The sequence below is a fragment of the Schistocerca cancellata genome, chromosome 1, assembly GCF_023864275.1.
Source record: "Schistocerca cancellata isolate TAMUIC-IGC-003103 chromosome 1, iqSchCanc2.1, whole genome shotgun sequence".
In the NCBI taxonomy this organism is placed as follows: Eukaryota; Metazoa; Arthropoda; class Insecta; order Orthoptera; family Acrididae; genus Schistocerca; species Schistocerca cancellata.
In genome coordinates, this window is record NC_064626.1 from 610,440,359 (window position 1) to 610,464,902 (window position 24,544).

At 41.5% G+C, this 24,544-nt stretch overlaps 1 protein-coding gene across 6 annotated transcripts in view; it reads right to left on the reverse strand.

The window, feature by feature from the left end:
• LOC126182569 (histone deacetylase 6) overlaps positions 1-24,544 on the reverse strand; it is a 325,057-nt gene that overhangs the window by 89,659 nt on the left and 210,854 nt on the right. For all 6 annotated transcript variants that reach the window (XM_049924862.1, XM_049924864.1, XM_049924861.1 and 3 more), the window contains one exon: positions 4,636-4,818. In XM_049924862.1, coding sequence (XP_049780819.1) covers positions 4,636-4,818 — 183 coding nt within the window. The remainder of the gene's footprint in view (positions 1-4,635; positions 4,819-24,544) is intronic.

Sequence of the window (24,544 nt, forward strand, 5' to 3'; positions counted from 1 at the left end):
TGCTGACTTTTCCTGTGAACAATTGCAAAGTCACTGGAGCCATCAGTGCACAACGACAAATAATTAAACTCCAAGTACGGGTAGAGATGTATATAGGGGGGAGAAGCCATAGCGTGCTCGTTCCTGGTAGTAAAAGGTTTAAAGGTAGCCTGCATTTTGGGGGTAGATTTTTTGAGAGAAAGGGACGCAGTACTCGACCTTTCTCAGGGAAAATTAAGTTTGATGAACACAGGTAGGAGGATAGAATTGTCCATGCTCAGATCTGAAGAGGTACCTGTGCCTAATTGTAATGCTATTAACATAAAATTAGGAATCAGTGGATACTACATTTAGACAATCATTCTCTAGGACAAAATCTCTATTATCCAGACGTACAAAGTGATCAATTAAAAGCAAATGTGGACGCACTTGTGAACAAAGTATCACAGTCCGAAAATTTGAACTCATTGCAACAGCAGGATTTGGTACAGTTATTATCTAACTATGCAAATGTTTTTTTCAGAACGACCAGGAGTTGTTAAGGGATATCAATACAATATCGAGGTGAAGCCTCACAAAACCTACTATCGAGCCTCATACTCCATTCCTTGGTCCAAGAAGGAAATGGTAGCTATCTCTTAGCAGATCCCCACTCAGGGAGAGTACGGGGACTGTATCCGCATAAGGATGTGAAAATATTCCTACAGTAAATGACTAATAGTCCTATGTGTTATGTGTAAAAAGGTACACCATTCTTTTGGAAATGAATGAACATTAATGATGTGTGATCTGTAGAGATAATGTACTAGTGTAGAAGTATTTAGTTATAAGAATATGATTGACTTTCTCTTTTGTTTATGATTATTTGTGTTATGTCTTCTTTTCAATTAGTGTTAGCTTAAACACGCTCTAAATGTCTGCACAGATAACCTGATTAGTGCAATTACTTGTAGTGCTAAATTGTGACAGAGATCAGTCAGGAGGAACATTTTAGTAGTACTTAGTTTGTGTACTGCATGATATTCTATATGTGTGTCACACTTGAAATATTGCGCGCGCGCGATTGTATACCTGTCCTTTTTTCCCCCTAAGGTAAGTCTTTCCACTCCCGGGATTGGAATGACTCCTTACCCTCTCCCTTAAAACCCATATCCTTTTGTCTTTCCCTCTCCTTCCCTCTTTCCTGACGAGGCAACCGTTGGTTGCGAAAGCAGAATTTTGTGTGTATGTTTGTGTGTCTATCAACCTGCCAGCGCTTTTGTTTGGTAAGTCTCATCATCTTTCTTTTTAAATATATTTTTCCCATGTGGAATGTTTCCCTCTATTATATATATATATATATATATATATATATATATATATATATATATATATATATATATATATATATATATATATATATATATATATATATATATTTTCAATTAAAAATTGGAACCAGGATGCCAACCTTTTCATGGGTAACTTGGAGGAGGCTTTCCTGGGCTCCATAAGCCTTCAAACCCTGGATTGGTTTAGATACATTGATTACAACTTTACCGTATGGACTCATGGTAGGGCTGAGCTGTTAAAGTTCCTGGAATCTCTAAATAACTTCTCCCAATTAAATTTCATATGGTTATATTCCAAATCCTGTGCCACTTTCCTTCATGTTGATCACATTCTCACCGAAGCCCAGCTACAGACTTCCATCCGCTGAGAAACAACAGTACTTATATTTTGACAGTTGCTATCCTTTCCATGTCAAATGTTCCCACCCATTCAGCCCTGACATTCGATGCAAACCTATTTGTTCAGATGTAGACTTTACAGCAATATACCACCATTCTCACTTTAGCCTTCACTGTATGTAATTATCGCAACAGCCTAGTTCAAAAGCAGATTTCCCAGGCCATCACATCAAATCCTGGTACTGCTAATCCCTCCAAACAACAACTTTGGAGTACACCACTTGTCACCTTGAACGTATTGATCAGCTACTTTGATAAGGCCATGACTTCCCAAAATCATGTTGTGAAATGAGATCCATTCTGTCTCATATTTTGCCCACCACACCTATAACAGCTTTTCATCACCCTCCCAATCTCCGCAATATCCTTGACAGACCCTATGTTGCTTCTGCATCTGTCTCCCTACCCTATGGCTCCTACCCCTGTGACCATCCCCACTGCAAGACTTGTCCTATGCACCCTCCTACCACCATCTATTCCAACCCTGTAAATGGCAAAACACTTACTATCAAAGGGAGAGCCACTTATGAAACAACCCATGTCATATACCAGCTGTTATGTAAACACTGTTCGGCCTTTTACATCAGCAAGATTACCACCCACTTAACTGTCAGAATGAATGGGCATAAGCAGAGGGTGTATACAGGCAACACACATTATCCTGTTGCACAGCATGCTGTACAACATGACAGTCATCACCTTGGTTCCTGTGTACCACATGCGCTATCTGGATTCTTCCCTCAGACAGCAGGTTCTCAGAACTCCGCAAGTGGGACCCAGCACTACAGCGCATCCTTGGTTCTTGCCATCCATGTGGCCTCAATTTACATTAATGCTTTTTTCACTCCATTTTAGTTTTCTACGTCTTTCATTTTCTGATCTGTCTATTTTTCACTGTCCCCCTCCCATCAGTTAGACACAATGCACTTTACTTTTCACTCTTATTAACTCATGCATGATGTTTTAATAGTAATCTCTGTCTTGCATATTACCCGTCTTCCAACTTTAAGCCCTCAGGTTTTCAAATCCTGTCCAGTGCAGTCCCTAACAATCAGTCTTTCCCTCTCATCCCGTCTGTTACAGTGTCCCCTGACTCAGGGTTCCAGGTGACTTTTCTGGCCTGTACCCCTTTCCCTAAACCTCTCCAGTCCTTTACCTTCATCTCTGTTCCTTCTCCTTCAACTCTTATGCCAGGAGGAGCCACTGATACCGAAAGATTGTAGAAGTTAAACCCTTTTGTGTATATGTGTGTGTGCGCGCGCGCTCGCGCGCATCTTCTCCTGTCTCCACTTTGTGAGTACATTTTTTATCTATCCACATACATTTAAATCTGGCATTCTAACAGGGTGGACTTTTCCTACAAATACGAGGCGTGTTTTTTAAGTAAGTACCGTTTTGAAATTTAAAAAAGACGTGCTAAGATATCTCAATAATTTTATTTTTACATGAAAGCCTGTACCTTAATCTACTTTTCTACGTAATTTCCGTCCATATTGAGGCACTTGTCATAACGTCATACCAGTTTTTGAATACCCTCCTCACAGAAGTCTGCCGCCTGACTTGTTAACCACTGCACCACCACTGTTTTGACTTCGACATCATCTTGATGACGCTGACCGCCCAGGTGTTTCTTCAAGTGCAGGAACAGATGGTAGACACTGGGCACAAGATCGGGGCTGTACAGAGGATGATCTAGAGTTTCCCATCGAAAAGATATGACGAGATCTTTGGCCTGATTCGCCACATGCAGACGTACACTGTCTTTCAGCAAAACGATGCCCTTGGTCAACTTGCCATGTCTTCTGTTTTGAACTGAATGGCGCAAATTGTACAATGTCTTACAGTAAGCTGCTGCACTGATTGTCTCCTTACGAGGCATAAATTCCATGAGCAATACTCCTTTTCTGTCCCAAAAAACTGTGCACATGATTTTCCGGGCAGAAATTGTTTGCTTAAACTTCACTTTTCTGGGTGAATCTGAATACTACTATTCCATGGACTGTTGCTTTGATTCTGGTGTGACATAGGCCACACATGTTTCATCACCCGTAACAATTTGGCGTAAGAAATCATCACTGTCGTCATGGTACCACTCAAGGAAAGTCAATGCACTGTCTAAACGTTTGGTTTTGTGCACATCCGTCAACATTTTAGGTACCCAACGGCGCACAATTTTCGGTAATTCAAGTGCCGAGTCACAATGCCATACAAAACACTACGTGAAACATTAGGAAAGTCATCCTGTACCAAACTTTCATTAACGACCAAAGGACGCCCACTCCATTGTTCATCATGCACATTTGTGGAGCCATCTTTAAATGCTCTCACCCACTTTCTTACTATTCCATCACTCATAATGTTTTCTCCGTAAACTGCACAGATCTAATGATGAATATCAGTCGCTTTTAGGCCTCTAGCATTAAGAAATCTTGTAACTGCCCGTACTTCAAAGTCGGCGGGACTCACGATTATCGGAGGCATCTTAACTGCGCATGTGCAGAACGCCAACTGCAGCGCTGCGGCCGCGGTGTGGCAAAACGGTACTTCCGTTTGTGTGTGTGTGTGTGTGTGTGTGTGTGTGTGTGTGTGTGTGTGTGCGCGCCCACACACACACACACACACACACACACACACACACACACACACACACACACACACACACACAGAGAGAGAGAGAGAGAGAGAGAGAGAGAGAGAGAGAGAGAGAGAGGGGGGGGGGGGGGGCAGAGAGAGAGAGAGAGAGAGAGAGAGAGAGAGAGAGAGAGAGAGAGAGAGAGAGAGAGGATCAGACACCAATAATTTCTGAATTTCTGTGGAAAGTTGTCTTACGATTCTGAAAAGTGTAATTAATCTGCAGCAATAAATGTTGATTGTGAGATGTTAGGAAACTATGAACAAGTTAATCATACTAATCATTCATACTAACCTCAAGCACTGATCCAGCTGCAACTGCGGCTGATTCATAAGTTTCTGGGTGCAAATACATTGATGAGAAGTCATCCTGCATCTTAAGGATGTCATTCAGTTTCATGTTTTTTATGTCTTTCATCTTCTTTATATGATCCCTCGAATGCAATAGCTCTAGTTCTTCATCAGTCACAGGACGAGCCTATGAAATAAATTCAGTTTTAGTATCCAAACATAAAAGACACTTTTTACTATTTCATACACTCAATTATGGAACCCTTCCTCTATTATCATCATTTTCCCCCAAAGTTTACAGATGATAACCATCTCCACTGTGGCCACCATGAAACACCCACACTGCTTTGAACATTATTGGTATGCAGTCGCGGGGCTCAAGGTCTTCGCACACCTCAACACCTCTAAGCCATCAAGGAAGAGACAGATATGATGTGAAATTCAATATGTATATGTTCACCAATACTTATTCATAGTTAGCATCTGACGGGCGACAATATTATTCGTGTCTCCTGGTCAGTTCTAAACAAGTAACACCAATACCAGCACTAGACAATCCTAGATAGCTCTTGGCATATAAAAGATGAGCACACACAAATCAGATATGACTAAGCACAGCAAGAACCCTTTTAAGGACCATCTGCACAGAAAATTTGGTCTCAATGTTAAAAAGTGCCAAACACTGAAGGCATTAGCGTCAACCATAGACCACATTCAACACAAAATCCTGTAGGAGTATGAAATTGATTTGGTAGCTATAGAAACTGAAGAGCCACTTAACTCAAGCCATACAATATCTTGATCCAATTTACTTGGTGCTGCATATGACTTGATCTGATTTACTTGGTGCAACATATGAAGGCGGAGGGTATGCTGTACCACTACTAGTCATTTCCCAACCTGTTCCACTTGCAAATAGAGCGTGGGTAAAATGACCGTCTATATTTTTAGACAACATAATTGTATTGATACTGACAGGTTTCAGATAGATTACATAATGGTAAGACAGAGATTTAGGAACCAGGTTTTAAATTGTAAGACATTTCCAGGGGCAGAAGTGGACTCTGACCACAATCTATTGGTTATGAACTGTAGATTAAAACTAAAGAAACTGCAAAAAGGTGGGAATTTAAGGAGATGGGACCTGGATAAACTGAAAGAACCAGAGGTTGTACAGCGTTTCAGGGAGAGCATAAGGGAACAATTGACAGGAATGGGGGAAAGAAATACAGTAGAAGAAGAATGGGTAGCTTTGAGGGATGAAGTAGTGAAGGCAGCAGAGGACCTAGTAGGTAAAAAGACGAGGGCTAGTAGAAATCCTTGGGTAACAGAAGAAATACTGAATTTAATTGACGAAAGGAGAAAATATAAAAATTCAGTAAATGAAGCAGGCAAAAAGGAATACAAACATCTCAAAAATGAGATCGACAGGAAGTGCAAAATGGCTAAGCAGGCATGGCTAGACGATAAATGTAAGGATGTAGAGGCTTATCTCACTAGGGGTAAGATAGATACTGTCTACAGGAAAATTAAAGAGACCTTTGGAGGTAAGAGAACCACTTGTATGAACATCAAGAGCTCAGATGGAAACCCAGTTCTAAGCAAAGAAGGGAAAGCAGAAAGGTGGAGGGAGTATATAGAGGGCCTATACAAGGGCAATGTACTTGAGGACAATATTATGGAAATGGAAAAAGATGTAGATGAAGATGAAATGGGAGTTATGATACAGCGTGAAGAGTTTGATAGAGCACTGAAATATCTAAGTCGAAACAAGGCACCGGGAGTAGACAATATTCCATTAGAACTACTGACAGCCTTGGGAGAGCCAGTCCTGACAAAACTCTACCATCTGGTGAGCAAGATGTATGAGACATGCGAAATACCCTCAGACTTCAAGAAGAATATAATAATTCCAATCCCAAAGAAAGCAGGTGCTGACAGATGTGAAAATTACCGAACAATCAGTTTAATAAGTCACAGCTGCAAAATACTAACGCGTATTCTCTACAGACGAATGGAAAAACTGGTAGAAGCTGACCTCGGGGAAGATCAGTTTGGATTCCGTAGAAATATTGGAACACGTGAGGCAATACTGACCCTACGACTTACCTTAGAAGCTAGATTAAGGCAAGGCAAACCTACGGTTCTAACATTTGTAGACTTAGAGAAAGCTTTTGACAATGTTGACTGGAATACTCTCTTTCAAATTCTGAAGACGGCAAAGGTAAAATACAGGGAGCGAAAGGCTATTAACAATTTGTACACAAACCAGATGGCAGTTATACGAGTTGAGGGGTATGAAAGGGAAGCAGTGGTTGGGAAGGGAGTGATACAGGGTTGTAGCCTATCCCCGATGTTATTCAATCTGTACATTGAGCAAGCAGTGAAGGAAACAAAAGAAAAATTCGGAGTAGGTATTAAAATCCATGGAGAAGAAATAAAAACCTTGAGGTTCGCCAATGACATTGTAATTCTGTCAGAAACAGCAAAGGACTTGGAAGAGCGGTTGAACGGAATGGACAGTGTCATGAAAGGAGGGTATAAGATGAACATCAACAAAAGCAAAACGAAGATAATGGAATGTAGTCGAATTAAGTCGGGTGATACTGAGGGAATGAGATTAGAAAATGAGACACTTAAAGTAGTAAAGGAGTTTTGCTATTTGGGGAGCAAAATAACTGATGATGGTCGAAGTAGAGAGGATATAAAATGTAGACTGGCAATGGCAAGGAAAGCGGTTTTGAAGAAGAGAAATTTGTTAACATTGAGTATAGATTTAAGTGTCAGGAAGTCATTTCTGAAAGTATTTGTGTGGAGCGTAGCCATGTATGGAAGTGAAACATGGACGATAACTAGTTTGGACAAGAAGAGAATAGGAGCTTTCGAAATGTGGTGCTACGGAAGAATGCAGAATATTAGATGGTAGATCATATAACTAATGAGGAGGTATTGAATAAGACTGGGGAGAAGAGAAGTTTGTGGCACAACTTAACTAGAAGATGGGATCGGTTGCTAGGACATGTTCTGAGGCATCAAGGGATCACCAATTTAGTATTGGAGGGCAGTGTGGAGGGTAAAAATCGTAGAGGGAGACCAAGAGATGAATATGCAAACAGATTCAGAAGGATGTAGGTTGCAGTAGGTACTGAGAGATGAAGAAGCTTGCACAGGATAGAGTAACATGGAGAGCTGCGTCAAACCAGTCTCTGGACTGAAGACCACAACAACAACAATTGTATGGGGATAAACAGCGATTAATTTACTTCTAATCGATTAGTCAAAATGACAGTCACAATTGCATTATTTATTTTGCTGCCAACCGGTTTCAACCCACGACTGGGTCATCTTCAGGCAATTTACACCATATGGTCGCTCACTGGAGTCATCACCCTGCCTGTGCACGGTTGGTAACTATCATACCAACCTTGCACAGGCAGGGTTGAAGATGACACCATCGCAGGTTGAAACCAGTTGCCGGCAAAATAAATAATGCGATTGTGACTGTCATTTTGAATAATTGATTGTCTATATGCCTCTGTAAAAGCTCTTATTTCTCTTATGTTCACAGCCCTTAGGTGAAATGTACGCTAATGGGGGTAGGATTGTTCTATAATCAGCTTCAAATATCAGGTTTCTAAATAGCATTCCTCCAAAAGAACATCACCTTCCATACAGGGATTCCCATATAAGTTCCCGAAGCATCTACATAATACTTGCATGTTGATGGAACTTACCAGTAACAAAACTAGCAGAATGCTTCCGAATTGTTTCGGTGCCTTCCTTCAATCTGACCTGGTGGGGATCCCAAACACACTAACAGTACTCAACAATGGGTCACACTAGTGATCTATATGTGGCCTCTTTTACAGATGAGCTACACTTTCCTAAGATCTCTCAATAAAATGAAGCTGATCATTCACCTTCCCCCACTACAGTTCTTACATGTTTGTTCTATTTCATACTGCTTTTCAGTGTTACACCTAGATATGTAATTGACCTCACTGCGTCAAGCAGCACACTACTGTCACTGTATTTGAACATTACGTAATTGTTTTTCCTACTCATCTGCACTAACTTACATTTCTCTACATTTAGAGCTAGCTGCCATGCATCACACCAATTTTGTCAACTAATATTTTATCCTTCTACAGTCACTCAATGACACCTTCCCATACAACACAGCACCATCAGCAGATTGCTTCTCAGCCTGTTCATCTGATCATTTATATGCTTTCTAAAACCATGCTGGTTTGTGGTCAGAAGCTTTTCTGCCTCAAGGAACTTTATTATATTCGAACTGAGAATATGTTCAAGAATTCCGCACCAAATCAACGTTCAGGATATTGGGTTGTAATTCTGTGTGTCAGTTCTTTTAATCTTCTTATATACTGGAGTCACATGCACTTTGTCCCTGTTGTGAGGAACTTTGCACAGGGGAGATGGGCAGGAGATTCGCGATAAATGCAAGCTAAGTGAGGGGACAATGCTGTAGAGTACTCTGAGTAAAACCAAGTTAGGATTCCATCTGGACCTAGGAACTTTTGTTTTCAACTCTTTCAGTAGCTTTTCTACACCAAGGAAGCCTATTACTACATCCTTCATGTGAGAGTCTGTGTGGTGGTCAAATGAACAAAAAATTTAAAACTTCAGCTTTCTTTTTGCTACCTTCTATTGCCATACCAGATTGGTCAATGAGTGACTGGATAGAAGTTTTTGACACACTAAGCAATTTTACGTAGAACCAGAATTTTCTCAGGTTCTCAACTAGATTCTTTGCTAAGGTATGAGGAAGGCAGCTGTCGTATATTTCACACATAATCCTTTTTACAGGTGCACGAATCTCTGCTAACTTTCGTGTGCCAGCATTTGCACATTCTATTCTAAACTAAGAGCGCACCAGTCTCTGCTTCCTCAGCATTTTCGGAATTCTCTTATTAAACTTGGGACATATTTCTCCAGAGCACATTTCATTTACAATCTTTTTAAACTTTGCCAATAATTGCTCTACTTCCATCATATTGGAACTAAATGATCTCCATTCATTGTCAGAATGGGATGCTTGCATCTGCTTATCTGCTCTTTCTAGCAAAACTACTGTCATAGCCTTTTTGGCTGATTTATTAACTTTAATAACTGTCATCACTACAATTGTATCATGATTAGTAATCCCTGTCTCTACACTGGCACTATTGACAAGGTCATCTAAAATATATCCACTGCCTGTAGGCTGCCATGCTAGCTGCTCAGGACAGTTTTTCAAAAATGCTTCAAATGACTCTGAGCACTATGGGACTTAACTTCTGAGGTCATCAGTCCCCTAGAACTTAGAACTACTTAAACCTAACTAACCTAAGGACATCACACACATTCATGCCCGAGGCAGGATTCGAACCTGCGACCGTAGCAGTCACGAGGTTCCAGACTGTAGCGCCTAGTACCACTCGGCCACCCCGGCCGGCCAGGACAGTTTTCTGAGAACATGTTCAAAAGTACATCTGAAGTACTTGACAGCCTATAAGCGGTTGACTGAAGTCACCTCCAACTAGTATTGCATGATCTGGGTATTTCCACGCTACTGAGCATTTACTTTCTTTGAATGACTCTAAAAACTGCCATGGTATTATTGTGCAGCAGATAAAAACAAACAACAATTAAACTGATTTCACCTAGACCTGTTACAAACCTCCAGATAACTTCACAGTCACACTCTTTAGAGACAATATTTTTGTTTACTGCAATGAACACTCCCCCTCCTATAACATCCAATCTGTCTTTCCAATATATGTTCCATGACTCGCTAAATACAGTGATCAGTGAGAATATCATTACCACCTAATAGCCAGCATGTCCACCTTTGGCATGGATAACAGCAACAACGTGTAGTGGTATGGAAACAATGAGGCCTTGAAAAGTCGCTGGAGGGAGTTAGCACCACGTCTGAACACACAAGTCACCTAATTCCCATAAATTCTGGAGAGGGTGGCAATGAGCTCTGATGCTACATTCAATAACATCCCAGGTGTGTTTGATCAGGTTCAAATCTGGCGAGCTGGGGAGCCAGCACATTAACTGAAACTCATCACTGTGTTCCTCAAATCATTCCATCACATCTTGTGACATGATGCATTATCGTATTGAAGAATGCCACTGCCGTCATGAAACACATTCGTCACGAACTGATGTGCATGGTCGGCAATCAGTGTCCTATACTTATGGCTGTAATGGTGTTTTGAACAAGCTTCACTGGACCCATGAAAGCCCATGTGAATGTTCCCCACAGCATAATGGAGCCATCGACAGCTTGCCTCTGTCCCACAGAACAGGTGTCAAGGAGTGTTCACCTAAAAGACGATGGATTTAAGCATTCCATTCAGCATGATGAAGAAGGTATCAGGATTCATCATACCAAGCAACGGTCTCCACTGCACCAATGGCCAGTGCTAATGGTCACGCGCCCACTTCAGTCGTAGCTGCCAATGTCATGGTGCTAACATTGGCACATGCATGAGTCATTGGCTGTGGAGGCCCCTTGTTAGAAGCGTTCGGTCCACTGTACGTTCAGAAGCACTTATACTCTACCCAGCATTATAGCTTGATGTTAGTTCCACCATAGTTCACCACCTGTCCTGTTTTACCAGTCCGGTCAGCCTATGACATCCAAAGTCTAATGAGGGATGGCCATCCAAACCCACATCTGGACGTGGTTTCACCTTGGTTTCGTCAGGTGTTGAAGACATTCACTACGGCACTTCTTGAACACACGGCAAGTCGTGCAATATACAAAATGCTCATGCCGAGCCTCAGGGCCATCACAATCTGCCCTCAGCTGAACTCAGATAGTTGGGGCACCTTCCCCACTCCACACACGGACAGCACGCTCAGTGATACTACATACACTGTGCATATGTCTGACGAGCAGTCATTAATCACCAACCGACAGTGCTACCACATGGACAGGTTTATATCAATATTAGGTTGGTGGTCATAGTGTTCTGGCTGATCAGTGCATTTTGGAGCTTTCTATACTGGGTTTCATCCAGCTCTTAGTCCCAAGAATAATTTGAGTGCAACAAATTTCCTGGAGGGCAGCAAATTCTGGAAAGATGCAGTATACAAAAGATCCACATTTTATCTACCAGTAACACAAATAATATCCACTAAGTCATCTTCACAATTGGTGGAGTAATTGTAGTGAATATCTTACAAGTCACATGGAGCCACGTACTGGAAACCCACGACAACCATATGGTGCAAATGGGAGACTACAATAGCCATCATGAACTATGGATATACAAATGTAATGATGAAAATGGGAAGATGCTGGTTGATTGGTAAGAAGAACGCAACCTCCACCTGGTTTATGATACTTAAGATCTGTGTATATTCTGTTCTGGTGCCTGTAAAACAGATCACAACTCTGATTTATGTTGTGTGTCCTCCAGTAATAATGGCCTGTTTTACCAGTGTCAAGTCAAGTCCTGGATGACTTCTCACACAGCCAACACTATCCAGTACTACTCAAAATAGTTACAAGCATACCTTTCATAAGATCATTTCCCAGAGCTAGATGGAACTTTGAAAGTGCTAATGACTGAATTTTCTAAAGTCTAGCAAATGTGTGGGATAGATCCCACCAGTAAGGACAAATTAGAGGAAGTTCACTGGAACTGTTATGCACAGCAAAGAAATGTATCCCACGAGGCTTCCGCAAGAATATTTACTGAATGGACAGAAAAGTGCTATATTTTATACAAAAAGTTTTTAACAATGACTTTGAAACAGCTGACAATTTCTACACAGAATCAATGCAACTTGCCATATGCAGTGCACTAAAACAGTTCAGGCCTTAGATTTACACACCTCAAGCAGAAAAGCTTGGTCCTCATTGAGAAAATTTGTAGGAGCCAACTCACCAGACCGAATGCAGGAGGCTGTTACTCCCAAGCACGTAGCAACTAACATTGTGTCCACCTCTAGAACACCTCTGGTTGTATCACATACAATTAAGGTCAAAAGGGAAATGACAACAACTCTCAAACTAGCCTCTAAATCTAAGTCCAACTATTTTTGACCTTTCAGCAGTGAGGAAATGACAACAGCTCTCAGAGAAATGAAAGTATGGAAAACACCTGTTTTTGACGGCATCCATTCAGAATTCCTAGTTCGCATTGCAAAATAAAAGATGGCTAGAAGCATTCTTTACTGATATTCTCTAAACTGTTAGCATACGCCATAATTTGGAAAGAGTAAAAAATCACAGCCATCTTTTAGTCAGGTAAAACGTATGATGGCTCCTGCTGCAAGCCACAAAGACCTGGGCATTGTGAATCTGTCTCGACCGAATATACCTACAAATTGTTGGCACATACTTCTGTAACTCGAGGTTACAACCAACTGCTGCCAAAACAGAAGTCACCCTTTGCCTACCAACAAGTAGCCAATGAAAAAACACACACACACACACACACACACACACACACACACACACACACACACACAAAGTCCTACTTCATTTGGAATTATTTGGAGAAAGATGACCACAGGCAGTTTGGATGAATATTCTGTGTTCCGTTGCCTTTTACAAAGCTCACTGTAGTTGTATTTCATTCTGGCACCTATTTTGATGGGCTAATTTATGAACACAAAATACAGGCTTTACATGCAATACAAAGTATGATTAAGCCTACAGGGATAGTAGAAAAGAGTTTTAGAAATCTAATATGGCTAACAGACAAACTGGCCAATGGCCTGGAGCAATTGTGGCAAAAGAACCAATTGTCTGGTCCGAGTCTTGAATGGATGGGTTCTGCAATTGTTTATAGATTATTCCATGAAGCTCAAAACAAAAAGGGCTTGTTAGCCTCATGAAAGCCACAGTTGGAAGACTGGGAGAGTAGCCCTGAAGGATTTTTGACACACTGAACAAAAAAAAGTGCATAGAGTGTAGAACATACTTTCTACAATTTAGAATCTTATAAACACACATCTACAGTATTTATGTAATCTACTGACTTCGGAGCTGCCAGCAGGAAGTTTCAAGGTCTATCATCATATGATTTTACAGTGCGTTCTTCTGTAAAGTGTCTGAAGGTCTATTTTGTTTTGTTGTAGAGTGCAAAAACAACTAGGGTAATATGCACCCACATCTAAACTATAGGACACAAAAACAGAGAGGGGTCAAAAAATGACTAAACATCAATCCCAACTGATATAAGACAACTAAAAATAAAGATGTGGAGAAAAGGCTACTGAAGACACCATACAGAAACAGAGGTCCAAAACTAAAAATTAAATAGCCTTCGCCATACTGCTTTGACAGATAAAAAGTAAAACACGGTCAACAGCCCACGCATTATTTGCTAAAACAACCGATAACTTAGGCGGCAAACTCAAGTGGGAACCTAAACAGTTGAAAAATGGACATTCTGTCAGGAAGTGATGGACAGTTGGGCCCAATGGGTACAACGTAGTAGGGGAGTGCAACTTATCAAATGACGATGGATAAAAAGGCAGTGCCCAATACACAATCTAGTTAAAATGACCTCCTCCCAGTGGGAGGGACAAGATGAGATTGTCCAAGCCGCTGGGAGAGGCTTAATAATCCTGAGCTTATTCCCATGAAGGGAGGATCAATGGCGAAGCCAAAGGGACACCACCTCCTGACAGACAGCCACACAGAGATCGTTGGAGGGAATATAGGAACTAGAGGGCGGGAGGGCTGAGGTACGAGGACTACAGCCTTGGCAGCAGCGTCAGCAGCCTCATTTGCTGGAAGACCAACATGGCCAGAACCCACATAAACTGCACAGCGAGCCAGAAGGCAATATCTAAAGACGCGCACGGCAATGACGAAGGCACACCCGACAGCACGGTCAGTCCAAGAACCATCAGTGTACACAAAGGTACTCTCACGCAATTCCATGTGAAGATCATGAAACTGAAGGCAATAGAGCGAGGCTGGAATAGTGTCCTTAGGAAGTGGATTAAGTCCAAGGTTATCACAGGCCACTACAGAAAGCCATGGTGGCGAAGGGTTCACACCCACCGGGAAAGTTGCAAGTAGTATGAAGTTAAGCTGCCAAACCAAGTGCCAAAAGCGGACTCCAGGAGGTAACAAAAAAGAGGGACACATCCCATAATGACGATCAAAGTAATCATCGAAGAAGAAGGTATAGGATGGGTGGCCATGCATAGCAGACATACGGCATGCATACCTGCTGAGGAGAAAGTCATGGTGGCAGGACAGTGGTAATTCCGCAGCTTCAGCATACACACTCTCAGCCAGGCTAGTGTAAAAGATGCCAGTGGCCAAACAGATGCCACATTGGTGGATAGTTTTGAGACGGCATAAGAGGGATGGACATGGAGACGCATAAACAAAGCACCCATAGTCAAGTTTCAAACGGAAAAGCGACCAGTAGAAACGGAGGAGGGTGGTTCAATCGGCACCCCAAGAAGTACCACTGAGGATACGTAGTACACTGAGGGACCGCGTACAGCAGGCTGCCAGGTAAGACACATGGGAGGACCAAGAGTGGTTCCTATTGAGCATGAGCCCCAAGAATTTCGTAGTTTCAATGAATGGAAGAGCAGTAGGCCCAAGATGTAAAGAAGGTGGGAGAAACCATTTGCACCACCAGAAATTCATACAGACAGTTTTGTCAATGGAAAAACGAAAGCCATTGTCGATGCTCTAGTAGTAAAGACGATCAAGACATCATAAACGAAGCTGCTCAGTGAGAGAGGTCCATGGAGAGCTGTAATAGATGGTAAAATCGTCAACAAAAGGGGAGCCAGAGATGCCTGTCAGGAGACAGGACATTACAGGGTTAATGGCGAAAGCAGAGAGGATGACGCTCAGGACACAACCCTGAGGCACACTGTTTTCCTGGATAAAGGTGTCCAACAATGCAGAACCCACACGTACCTTGTAAACTCGGTCTTTTAAAAATTCCTGAAGGAAACAGTGCAGCTGGCCACAGAAGCCCCATGTGTAAAGAGTACGGAGGATACCAGATCTCCACCAAATGTATACCTTCTCCAAATTGAAAAACTCGGTCACAGTCTGGGTTTTCCACAGAAAACCATTCATGACATGGGTGGACAAAGTGACAAGAAGGTTAACTGAAGAATGGCATGCTCGAAATCCACACTGTGCGGTGGCTAGTAAATTGTGAGACTCTAGCCACCATACCAGACAGGCAAATGCATCTGGTGAGAAAGATGGGGCAGTAGCTAGAAGAAAGGTTTTTGTCCTTACCAGGCTTAGGTAAGCCTAGCCCCCTCTACTCGTTTTTGATGGAGGAAATTTCCGCAAAATGGTGGCCCAAGGTGTTGGAGATAGCAACAGGGTCCACAATAACATCATCTGCTACCATCAGGCCAAAGAGCCGCAGGAAGTTGGCCCACACGGCAAGGAAGAGGTGGAACTGTTAAAAGAAATAGTGAATAAAACCCAAATAGCTTTTTCGCTAAACCAAAGAATGCAATGAGACTTTTCACACATCTGTCTATAATGAATGCAGTTTGCCACTGTAGGATAATGGGTAAAAACGTGAAGAGCACATCTCCGTGCGCTAATTTGTTGTGGCATGCCTCAGTCCACCAGAGGACTGGGACACAGCATGGTAAAGAGGAAGTGTGAGGAATGGTACGTTCTGCAGCAGTAAGGATAACTTTTGTGAGATATTACACCTGGTCATCACAACTGGAGAACTCCTCTTCTTTGAAGGTCACCAGGAAGGAGTCAAGTTGCTAGTTGGCCTTAGTAAGCTGCCTTTTGGGTGTGCACGCAGGGGGTGTAGGAGTCAGCAAACGGATAGCACATGGGAAATGGTTGCTCGAGCAGTTGTCACAAAGAACGGATCACTCAAGACGATGGGCTAGCTGGACAGAGCAGAAGGATAGGTCTAAATGGGAATAGGTGTGCGAGGAGTTGGAAAGTAATGTTGGTGCTCCAGTGTTAAGGCAGAAGAGGTCGAGTTGATTAAGATCATCAGCCAAGAGGGGACCTCTCTGACAGGTCCTGGGAAAACCCCAAAGGTGATGATGTGCATTAAAGTCACCAAGTAGCAGAAATGGGGGAGATAGCTGCCCAATAAGCTGAAGGAAGGCTGCCCTGGTGACATTGAATAACAGAGGGACATAAATGGTACAGAGGGAAAAAGTCAAATGGGGAAGGAAAAGGTGAACTGCAACAGCTTGAAGATGGGTAGTCAGGGAGATGGGTTGACTATGAACATCATCCTGTATGAGCAGCATGATGCCCCCATGAGATGGAATTCCAACCACAGGGGGTAGCTAAAAACGAACCAGGAAGAAATGTGAAAGCTCAAAGTGGTCATGAGGACTCAATTTCATTTCCTGAAGGCAGAGTAAAAAGAGTAAAAGCAGCCGCAAATCCTCTTTGTGGGACCGAAGGCTGCAAACATTCCACTGGAGGAGAATCATGATGAGGAAGAGATGAAGGGGTGTCGCCTCAGCCACTGCCAAGTGACGCCTGCGAAGAGTCGCTGCTAAAGGGCACAGAAGCATCGGCTTGCTTAAGCTGTCGGTCTATGGAGTCCAACACAGAAAAACAGTTGGTGGTGCACACCAGCAAACAGAGGCTGGCCAGGCTAAGGGATCGTGTGCAACACCGTCTAAGAGGATCTTCGAGTCAGTGAAGGAGAAGACTGTCTGCCTGTGGTGGACTTCTTCGAGCCTTTCCGGTTAGCAAAGGAAGACTTGGATATTCTTTGGCTGGAGACGACTTAGGAAGTCTTCACAGGAGTAGTCCTTCTGTTCTTTCTGGCCTACCGGTTGTGAAGCTGGTAGCTTTGCCCCTCGAGGTGAGAGTTTGATGGAGTGTTGCACAGCTGGATGGGGGAATGGTGATGCTAACTTGAGACGGAGCGAATTCACAACCTCAGAGCTGAATTTGAGGTCGCATGTCTGCGTGGCGATGTCCTTCATGGAGCGAAGGCAACAGGAACAGAACAATAGAAGTGCCGACAGGAGAACACAGGGTTTGCGTCGAGCCAATAACTTGCAATCGACTGGGTAAGACACTTTTTCCTTTTCCCGGATCTCTTGGCAGCCAGCTCATCAAGATACACGGGACAATCCCGAGAGGAGGCAGCATGGCCGCCACTGAAGTTGATACAGCGGGGAGAAGGAGGCAGACAATCGCACTTGTGCGCATTCGTAACACAGGTTACACATTAGGCTGGGTGTCAACAAGACATTCTAGAGTGGCTGAAATGATGATGCTGGTAGCAGCACATCGGGTTCAAAATGTACAGCCGAACTGTGATAATTTCATGCCTGCTTTGATCTTGGACGGAAGCACCACTCTATCAAAGGTGAGAAAAAGAGTGCGGGTGGGCAATAAGGAGGAATTTACATTTTTCATTCCCCAATGGACGGCAATGACACCCTGATCAGAGAGGTAAGATTAGATTTCAGCCTCACTCAGACCGTCGAGCAGCGTAAATAACACCACAAGAAGAATTCATAGTTATATGGGCCTCAACAAGAACAGGGTAGCCATGGAGAAGCAAGGTGCCAAGCAGTTGTTATCCTTGTGAATCAGAAGTAGTCTCCAACAGCAAAGTGCCATTCCATAAATGAGAGCAGGATTTCACAGGGGCAGCAACTGCTTCAACACCTTTCTGAATAATAAATGGAATTACAGTAGCGAAGGACAGACCGTCTTCAGTATGTGAGACCACAAGGAACAATGGTGCTGGTGGAAGGGTCTTTGAATTGTTAGCCTCATTATGTTTACATTTGATAGATGTTGATTGTAAAGATGAATGGCTCATTGCGAGAAAATCTCCCATGATTGCCAGCGTCTCTGATGATGTGCTCCTTCCAACTGGGGGCCCCCTTCACAATGGGGCACAGCCACCTTAGATGATTGTTCACAACTAAGGTCACACCTCGAAGAAAAAGAGGAACCTCAAATGCTAAAGTGGAGGAATGAGAAGAGAAGGGAAACAAACAAAGGAAAAGGGAACAGAAAACAGTGGTGAGACTGTTCTTATGTCAGCGACAGACAATGCAGAACATTCCCAATAACCCCCCAAACATGTTCCCCAAGGGAGGGGAAAAAGAATATCAAGAGGATAGACATGCAGCACAGAAGGGAAAATATGCTGCAAAGGCTGGGGCCCCGTGGTAGACAAGCACGAACCCACCAAAGAGTGGCGAGCCACCTGGGGGGGCTGAAGGTCTGTGGTTCTCCACAATCACAAAGTGGAGACAGTTGCTCACATCATGTGTGTAAAAAATATGCATTAATTGCCATTCTGTATTTTAATTCTGTCTAGCACTGACCATGTTTTGTGTGGAAAGTCATATCCCAGTCATTTTTAGGTGATACACAGCATATTAGTATTTTGTAATAGAGTCTATTCTTGAATCCATGGAATAGTAATGTTGAACTCTGCAACCCTTGCTGTTACTGTCAGTGGTTATCTAAAGCAGAGTCAGTTATGGTTTGCATCAACAACATTTTCATGGATTGGTAGATTTTTGCTAACCATGATCTTTTTGTTTTGGAGCTCATTCATGAAAGCATTAATGTGACGTACATGAGAAGGTTGAATGTGGTTAAAAACTTGCAGCTATTTTGTAGGAGTTGATTTAATAGTGCCAGCTATCATTCTCATGGCATTATTTAGTTGGACAGCTATAGTTTGTGCATGTGGGCTGTTTAGCCAAACTGGGCCACAATATTCACCAGCTGAGAAGAAAAAACCCACAGCAGAGAACATAGGATAGATGCTGATGCTCCCCAGGTTGTGCCACATAGCTTTTGGATGATGATGATTCTTGTTTTCAATGGCTGTTTTTGTCAGATGTTCCCTGAATAATAAGAGTACTACCAAGGGTTGTGTCATGAGCGAGTGCAGTGTTTTCTAACTGCAGGTGGAGTTTTCTTCTGGCAAGTTTATTAATTAGGTGTAAGCAGGAAAACCTCCATTTTGTTGGTGTTTGGTTCTAGTCTCCACTTGCAAAAGCACCACACCAGAGAACAGAGATAAACAGAGATAAAGACGAGGATAAATACAAGGTATAAGATATAACAAACGCTGCCTAGAAAGCAGAGTGACCCCAAAATATGCCACTGTGAACACAAAAGTGGAGACATATGTAGCACAGTTAGTAAATAAGGAAAGTGAATGCAAACGAGTACAAGAAGAATGCCATTGATTAGTATATAAACAATACAACTGAAACTGTTAAATATGACATAATAAGAAATGTATAGTTCTTTTAACTAGTATCACCTGTATTGAAGGTAACTCTTCCAACAAATCTGAGTTTAAGTTTCATGAGAAAGTTACTAATGTAACAGACCTCATTCTCAATAAGAATGAAATAAATTTGTTACAAAAGGGATTAAAATATAATCTGCCACAAAAACCAAAAGCTACCGCTGTAGTTTCCAATGATACGCCACGCAACGGTAGTACTGGACACGGGTAAAACTTCCTGTATTAGAGCAAAACAGTATAGCTAGTAAAATTATCAAAGTCATACATCCTTTTACAACATATAATATGGTAAGGGAAAATGATAACCCAAAACAGGAACTACAACATATGTACAACATTAAAAACAAACTAAAAGCACATAATACCTTAGCATTAAAAGCAAACAATGGTAATACCATTGCCTTGATGAAAAAAATGGGTATATAAATAAAATTCCTGAATCCTTTAAGGCAAATAACATCACACATATAGGTAAAGACCACGCAAACAGACCCCAAGCACTAATAAAAAGAGCAATCAAAAAATCTGGATTTCTCTTAGCACAGAAAGAACAGAACAGGTACTGAGTCATGAACCCACAATGCCCGAGGCTAACAGCACAGTCGAAAGCATACAAACCAAAAGTTCCAATTACACCAATTGTAAACGGTCCTGCATACTTAATTGAGATAAAGCTGAACCAAATTAAATGTGACAATTAGATGAATCATAGATGATATACCATCAAAAACTTGCTACACTTATTTGGAGAAATAAAAGGCATAAAAATCCTGGACAGCAGCAGATTCATTTCCTTATATGTAACTAATCTATATAATGATGTACCTATTTGTTAAACCCTTGACATCATAAAGGAAAACCTCTTGAACTAAAAAAAGTATATCATCAAGTGGAGGTTTACAAATCTGTGGAACTACCAACCATAATATTACCCCGTATCTATTTTAGCTTCAACAACCACATATTTTCACAGGAAGACGGTCTTGCAATGGGTACTTGCATGTCTAGCACACTAACAAGTGCATTTCAAAACACAGAAAATAAATTCTTTGAAAACAAGACCACTGGAAAAACAAAGTAATATACTGTTTAAGATACGCAGCTGGCACAATTATTTGATGTCATGGATCAGCAAAGGAAATTAGATATTTCCACCAACAGTTGAACAGCATGCACAAAAACATCACCTTCACAATAAAACACAAACTTAACAACAGCATTAATTTCCTGGAGTTAATTGTCATGAACACAAAGTCAGTACATTCTTTCAATATCTTCCACAAGTCCACGACTACAGATATCATTTGAAACAGCTCATCACCCAAGGAGCCATGACGAGGCATACTTTCGATCAGCAGTAGATCGAATCACGAAATACACTCTCAGCAATGAAAATTTTAAATCAGAGCTGAACACCCTCAGAGCTGAACACCCTCAGAGCTGAACACCCTCAGAGCTGAACACCCTCAGAGCTGAACACCCTCAGAGCTGAACACCCTCAGAGCTGAACACCCTCAGAGCTGAACACCCTCAGAGCAGCAGCAATCAGTATTGGCTACAACCCAGAACTAGTCCACAAACTATATACAAAGAAATTAAATACAAACGACAAAGACATCAAAGATGAAATCACACTGACAAAGACTGAAACAAAAAAGAAAGATAAATTTGTAGTACTCTCATACTGGGGCCACGTATCAGATAGAATGAATTACACACTAAAGAAAGCAAAGCTCAGAATAGGGTTCTACATCAGCAACACATTAGGAGCCAACATCATTCATAAAATAGACAAAACACAACAATAAAATCATTCTGGCATTTACAAAATCGAATGCAGTGACTGTAACAAAGCCTACTTTAAACAGGCAGGCAGAAGTTTAAACTGAGGTAGAAAGAATACACAAACATAAGGAAAAATAATCTTTCAGCTTTCATCACACAGACAGAATAACCACTCCACTGAAAATACTACACTATCATATGTGGTGTCAACTGAAATATAAATAAAACAAAATGTTTCATCTCAAACAGTGCTAAAAAGGAAAAAAAATTGATTGTATCACTGTGATGTTATGGAACACTATATCTCAAACTGAACATAGTGCTATTAATACGAGTGTGAAGTAAATTGAAAATACCATGTATTACATAAGACCTCATAATAAAATTCTCTGCATCATCATCTCTCAAAATTATGAAACGCCAACAATAAATAAGCCAGCATGATACACAGTGTAATCTAATCAGAACAAATTTTCCATTGTGTGTATAATATTATCGTCACATTGATCACATCAAGCTGAAAGCCTCGGAAAGCAAAGACAGAGAGTGAGTGAGTGAGTGAGTGAGTGTGTGTGTGTGTGTGTGTGTGTGTGTGTGTGTGTGTGTGTGTGTGTGTTTCAGAAGAAGGCCTTCTGGCCAAAAGCTTTCGTGTTTAGCAGTCTTTTTAATGTGCCTGTCTGCAACTCAACATTTCCAGTATATGGTGAGTAGTCACCTATCCTTTTCATAACATTGTCCTTATTCTGTGCTAGATTTCCACTGTTTGTACACATTCTACATCTCAGGGTGTATACGTGGACAAGGAAAAAAAATTCCAAGATTTCCCGGTTCAAAATACACTTTCTCCTGGGTGAAAATACACTTTTCAGCGTTAAGTGACAGTATAGTCTTCCTCGGCACAGTAAAACTCATCAATCCTTTGAATGTTTAAAGTTTTATATACCAGAGTAGAATTTCCTGGCACTTTAGAAAACGAAACTCAGGGGGAAAAACAAGTTTTGAAAGACCTTGGATGTGCAGCAACATGTATGCTGCATATTTTCGTATTATATCTAAAAACAAAGATGATGAGACTTACCAAACAAAAGCGCTGGCAGGTCAATAGACACACAAACTAACACAAACATACACACAAAATTCAAGCTTTCGCAACAAATGGTTGCTTCGTCAGGAAAGAGGGAAGGAGAGGGAAAGATGAAAGGATGTGGGTTTTAAGGGAGAGGGTAAGGAGTCATTCCAATCCCGGGAGCGGAAAGACTTACCTTAGGGGGAAAAAAGGACAGGTATACACTCGCACTCCCCCTAAGGTAAGTCTTTCCGCTCCCGGGATTGGAATGACTCCTTACCCTGTCCCTTAAAACCCACATCCTTTCGTCTTTCCCTCTCCTTCCCTCTTTCCTGACGAAGCAACCATTTGTTGCGAAAGCTTGAATTTTATGTGTATGTTTGTGTTAGTTTGTGTGTCTATCGACCTGCCAGCACTTTTGTTTGGTAAGTCTCATCACCTTTGTTTTTAGATATATTTTTCCCACGTGGAATGTTTCCCTCTATTATATTCATATTTTCGTATTACGAAGATATAAATTTGAAATCCACTAAACACCACGTGTTACTTTCTGAAACATTGAAATCGAGATTGCGATGCACTTTTGTAAGACAATCATAGCTCATGTCACGTGATCTCGCCAGCTGATGGCAGCATAGGACACGTGATGTAGTAAGCAAGATCACTCTTCAGTAGCGCGAACACACAAAAAAGAAAAGTTAATGGTTTAAATTAATATACATAGCATTCACATATAATATTGGTCTCGAAGATTAATAAGCTGGAAGAGAAGCTAAGCTTCCACATATAATGGTGATCTTTTTGTGCATGTTACACTTTAAGATACATCACACAAATGTGCCAGTAAAATTTTTAATAACGACTTAAATGTCTGATCTTCTGGGCTCGAAATTCTTCTAAATTGTCGTCCTCAAGGAGATGATTTTTAAATGATAGTCAAACGCTTTGTGATTTAAGAAATTCATTCTACATTCTCGCACATAGGCCTAGTTCATCTTGCGTAAAAGGAAATCTGTTTTGAATGTAACGCTTTTCAAACCACCATTCGCAATATTTTCCCACGACCTGTTAAAAATAGGGTCGTTTCAGCAAGAGAGCGCCACATAACAGGCGTCACCACGCTTGCACAGCTACGATGATACAGGAAGCCCATATGTTCGTATGTATAAAACATTGAAAAATCTTACATATGTCATAAAAGAAACAAGACATCAGACAATACTTCAAGAGCGTCGAAATTTCGTGAACCACACTAAAATGCATGATTCAGCTTAAAATGCACATTCGTATGTAAATTTTCTTGGAGCACCAGTCTGTACTATCTAATGTTTGATTTTTTTGTTATGGCATAATGTCATATGTGCACTTGAAATGCAGCGAACAGTTGAAACTAGCCAATAGTGTGAAACTAAACACTTCGATTCACACAAATTGACTGCCTCAGCAGAAAAGATTAATTTTCAGCCAAATCTCTTTAGCAAACCAGCAAAAATAACTTCATTGTTCTGTAAGGAGATTAATGCTTGACTGTCAGAAAGGCGGAGATAAAATCTGAAACTAATGACATATTTTAGCCTTCTGTAATTACGCGAACGTATTTTAATTCATTTGACAGCTCCCGGCCACAAAAATCCGTTTCGTTATCATTTAACAAAGAGGAAACAACAAAATCACTGAACGTAAATAAAGGTCATGTGGAGACACCCCACCTCAACTCAGACTGCTCTGTGCATCAGCCCCAGATTTACTGTATTTCTGAACTGGGGCAATATTAAGTAGTGGCATCCAGCCACACTTCT